This window comes from Babylonia areolata, chromosome 12, assembly GCF_041734735.1.
Source record: "Babylonia areolata isolate BAREFJ2019XMU chromosome 12, ASM4173473v1, whole genome shotgun sequence".
Lineage (NCBI taxonomy): Eukaryota > Metazoa > Mollusca > Gastropoda > Neogastropoda > Buccinidae > Babylonia > Babylonia areolata.
The window spans coordinates 14,662,421-14,667,420 of NC_134887.1; the positions used below are offsets into that span (position 1 = coordinate 14,662,421).

The window sequence follows — 5,000 nt, forward strand, 5'->3', positions numbered from 1 at the left end:
ACACGGGGAAACAGAGAGACAGAGAGACAGAAACACGGAGAGACAGAGACACGGGGAGACAGAGAGACAGAGACACGGGGAAACAGAGAGACAGAGAGACAGAAACACGGAGAGACAGAGACACGGAGACAGAGAGACAGAGAAACGGAGAGACAGAGACACGGGGAGACAGAGAGACAGAGACACGGGGAGACAGAGAGACAGAGACACGGGGAGACAGAGAGACAGAGACACGGGGAGACAGAGAGACAGAGACACGGGGAGACAGAGACACGGGGAGACAGAGAGACAGAGACACGGGGAAACAGAGAGACAGAGAGACAGAAACACGGAGAGACAGAGACACGGGGAGACAGAGAGACAGAGACACGGGGAAACAGAGAGACAGAGACACGGGGAGACAGAGACACGGGGAGACAGAGAGACAGAGACACGGGGAGACAGAGAGACAGAAACACGGGGAGACAGAGAGACAGAAACACGGGGAGACAGAGAGACAGAGACACGGGGAGACAGAGACACGGGGAGACAGAGAGACAGAGACACGGGGAGACAGAGAGACAGAGACACGGGGAGACAGAGAGACAGAGACACGGGGAGACAGAGACACGGGGAGACAGAGAGACAGAGACACGGGGAGACAGAGAGACAGAGACACGGGGAGACAGAGAGACAGAGACACGGGGAGACAGAGAGACAGAGACACGGGGAGACAGAGAGACAGAGACACGGGGAGACAGAGAGACAGAGACACGGGGAGACAGAGAGACAGAGACACGGGGAGACAGAGAGACAGAGACACGGAGAGACAGAGACACGGGGAGACAGAGAGACAGAGACACGGGGAGAGAGAGAGACAGAGACACGGGGAAACAGAGAGACAGAGACACGGGGAGACAGAGACACGGGGAGACAGAGAGACAGAGACACGGGGAGACGGGGAGACAGAGAGACAGAGACACGGGGAGACAGAGAGACAGAGACACGGGGAAACAGAGAGACAGAGACACGGGGAGACAGAGACACGGGGAGACAGAGAGACAGAGACACGGGGAGACGGGGAGACAGAGAGACAGAGACACGGGGAGACAGAGAGACAGAGACACGGGGAGACAGAGAGACAGAGACACGGGGAGACGGGGAGACAGAGAAACGGAGAGACAGAGACACGGGGAAACAGAGAAACGGAGAGACAGAGACACGGGGAGACGGGGAGACAGAGAGACAGAGACACGGGGAAACAGAGAGACAGAGACACGGGGAGACAGAGAGACAGAGACACGGGGAAACAGAGAAACAGAGAGACAGAGACACGGGGAGACGGGGAGACAGAGAAACGGAGAGACAGAGACACGGGGAAACAGAGAAACGGAGAGACAGAGACACGGGGAGACAGAGACACGGGGAGACAGAGAGACAGAGACACGGGGAAACAGAGAAACGGAGAGACAGAGACACGGAGAGACAGAGACACGGGGAGACAGAGACACGGGGAGACAGAGAGACAGAGACACGGGGAGACAGAGAAATGCGGAAAAGGAGAAAAAGAGAGGGGAGAGAGAGACAGAGAGAGAGAGAGGAGAGAGAGACAGACAGAGAGACAGACAGACAGACAGACAGACACAGAAACAGAGACAGACTTCGAAACAGAGACACGGGGAGACAGAGAAATATGGAAAAGGAGAAAAAGAGAGGGGGGTGGTGGGGGTGGGGGGTGGAGAGAGATACACAGAGAGAGACAGACAGACAGACAGAGACAGAGAGCGAGACAGAGACAGAGAGCGTGAGAGAGAGAGAGAGAGACAGAGACAGAGAAACAGAGACAGGGAAAAAAACTAGTCGCTGGAAGCAGAGAAATAGAGAAACTCAAAGACAGACAGACAGACAGACAGACAGACAGACAGAGACACAGACAGAGACACAGACAGACAGACAGAGACACAGACAGACAGACAGACAGACAGACAGAGACACAGACAGACAGACAGACAGAGACACAGACAGACAGAGACACAGACAGACAGACAGACAGAGACACAGACAGACAGACAGAAAGACAGACAGACAGAGACACAGACAGACAGACAGAGACACAGACAGACAGACAGACAGACAGACACAGACAGACAGACAGACAGACAGAGACACAGACAGACAGACAGACAGACAGAGACACAGACAGACAGACAGAGACACAGACAGAGACACAGACAGACAGAGACACAGACAGACAGAGACACAGACAGACACTGAAACAAACAGTCAGAAACACATAGGGAAAATCGAAACAGATTGATTGATTGATTGATATGGATACTTATATAGCGCCTATCCTCGGCGGTCGGAGACCAAGCTCTAAGCGCTTTACAAACACGGAGTCATTTGCACAACAGGCTGTCTACCTGGGTAGAGCCGACTGACGGCTGCCATTGGGCGCTCATCATTCGTTTCCTGTGTCATTCAATTAGATTCCAGGCACGCACACATACACACTCTGACAGACATGTAACATTTCACGTGTATGACCCTTTTGCTTTTTTTTTTTAACCCCACCATGTAGGCAGCCGTATTACGTTTTCGGGGGTGTGCATGCTGGGTATGTTCTTGTTTCCATAACCCCAACGAACGCTGACATGGATTACAGGATCTTTAACGTGCGTATTTGATCTTCTGCTTGCCGTATACACACGAAGGGGGTTCAGGCACTAAGCAGGTCTGCACATAATTATGTTGACCTGGGAAACGGGGAAATATCTCCACCCTTTCTTTACCCACCAGGCGCCGTCACCGAGATTCGAACCCGGGACCCTCAGATTGAAAAGCCAACGCTTTAGCCAACGCTGAAGAACACAGATAGAGAAACTCGTGGGCAGAGAAAGAGATAGAGACAGATACATAGACAGACAGATACAGACAGACAGACAGAGAAAAGCGGGTGCTGCTGACCTGATGAGGCCGATCTTGGGCGCCTTCTTGGATGACGTGGTGAAGGTGTTGCTGCTGGGGGCGGTGGGGGCTGCTGTACCCGGGGTGGGGGGGCGGTCCGGAGGCATCCCTTCCCCGCTGCTGCACAGACTGCTGGCCCCTGGGACACACACACAGACACACACACTGTGTCATCATCATCACCATCATCATCTTTAGCATCACCATTATCACCACCATCATTGTCGTCGTCATCGTCGTCGTCATCATCATTGTCATCATCATGATCACCATTATCGTCATCATCATCTTCATCATCATCATCACCTTCTTCTTCTTCTTCTTCACCCTCACCATTATCATCATCGTCATCAGCAGCACCACCATCATAAAGAGGTCCCGTGTGCAGCATGCACTTAGCGCACGTAAAAGAACCCACGGCAACAAAAGGGTTGTCCCTGGGAAAAATTCAGTAGAAAAATGCACTTCGATAGGGAAAAACAAATAAAACTGTATGCAGGAAAACACACACACACACACACACACACACACACACACACACACACACACACACACACAAATGAGCGACGCTCTCAGTGTAGCGACGCGCCCTCCCTGGGGAGAGCAGCCCGAATTTCACACAGAGAAATCTGTTGTGACAAAAAAAAAAAAAGATATACAAATACAAATACAAAGATAACAATGACGACATGAACGATGACAACACATATGAGGAGAAGGCGGAGGCGGGAGGAGGAGGAGGAGGAGAAGGACGAGGAGGAGGAGGAGGAGGAGAGCGAGGAGGGGGAGAAGGAGAAGGAGGAGAAAGGAAGAGAATGATAATGATCATCACCACCATCACCATCACCATCACCATCACCATCATCACTGTAATGATTCCCGAAGTGTGCTGTGCTGTTAGATGTGGACATACTTTAATGTCTGTCCACAAAAAACATACAAAAAAACAGCGAAACCAAATCTAGGTCATACATCGATTTCACAGCAGAAAATTAGGGGGCTGGCGGGGGGCGGGGAGGGGGGGGAGAAAGAAGGGGTATTAAGGGCAAGGCAGAAGAAAGAAAGAAAGAAAGAAAGAAAGAAATTACGAATGTAGGAGGGAAACACACAGACAAGCTCAATTCTATCAAGGAATAGTAAATAGGAAAGAAAGAAAGAAAGAAAGAAAGAAAGGAAGGAAGGAAGAAAGAAAGAAATTACGAATGTAGGAGGGAAACACACAGACAAGCTCAATTCTATCAAGGAATAGTAAATGGGAAAGAAAGAAAGGAAGAAAGAAAGAAAGGAAGGAAGAAAGAAAGAAAGGATGAATGTAAGAGGGAAACACACAAACAAGCTGAATTCCATCAAGGAACAGGAAAATGGGAAAGAAAGGAAGAAAGAAAGAAAGAAAGAAAGGAAGGAAGGAAGGAAGAAAGAAAGAAAGAAATTATGAATGTAAGAGGAAAACACACAGACAAGCTGAATTCCATCAAGGAACAGGAAAATGGGAAGGAAAGAAAGAAAGAAAGGAAGAAAGAAAGGACGAATGTAAGAGGGAAACACACAGACAAGCTCAATTATATCAAGGAATAGTAAAATGAGAGAGCGAGAGAGACAGAGAGAAAGAAAGAAAGGAAAGAAGGAAGGAAGAAAGAAAGAAAGAAAGGATGAATGTAAGAGGAAAACACACAAACAAGCTGAATTCCAGCAAGGAACAGGAAAATGGCAGAGCGAGAGAGACAGAGAGAAAAAAAGGAAGGAAGGAAGAAAGGAAAGAAAGAAAGAATGAAGGGAGAAAGGAAGGAAATAAAGAAAGAAAGAACAAAGGAAAGAAAGAAAGACAGAAGGAAAGAAGAAAGAAAGAAAAAAAATTGAAAGAAAGAAAGAAGGAAGGAAAGAAAGAAAGAAGGAAAGAAAGAAGAAAGAAAGAAAAAAATTGAAAGAACGAAAGAAGGAAGGAAAGAAAGAAAGGAAGGAAGGAAAGAAAGAAAGAAGAAAGGAAGGAAAGAAAGAAAGAAAGAAAAGAAAGAAGGAAGGAAGGAAGGAAAGAAAGACAGAACAAAGGAAGGGAA

At 48.7% G+C, this 5,000-nt stretch overlaps 1 protein-coding gene across 4 annotated transcripts in view; it reads right to left on the reverse strand.

Moving 5' to 3' along the window:
* Positions 1 to 5,000, reverse strand: part of LOC143288077 (uncharacterized) — a 322,115-nt gene that overhangs the window by 233,055 nt on the left and 84,060 nt on the right. For all 4 annotated transcript variants that reach the window (XR_013056031.1, XM_076596351.1, XM_076596350.1 and 1 more), the window contains exon 2: positions 2,947 to 3,085. Coding sequence is in view for 3 of the 4 variants with exons in the window: in XM_076596351.1 (XP_076452466.1) it covers positions 2,947 to 3,085 (139 nt within the window). In the remaining variant the exon portion in view is untranslated. The remainder of the gene's footprint in view (positions 1 to 2,946; positions 3,086 to 5,000) is intronic.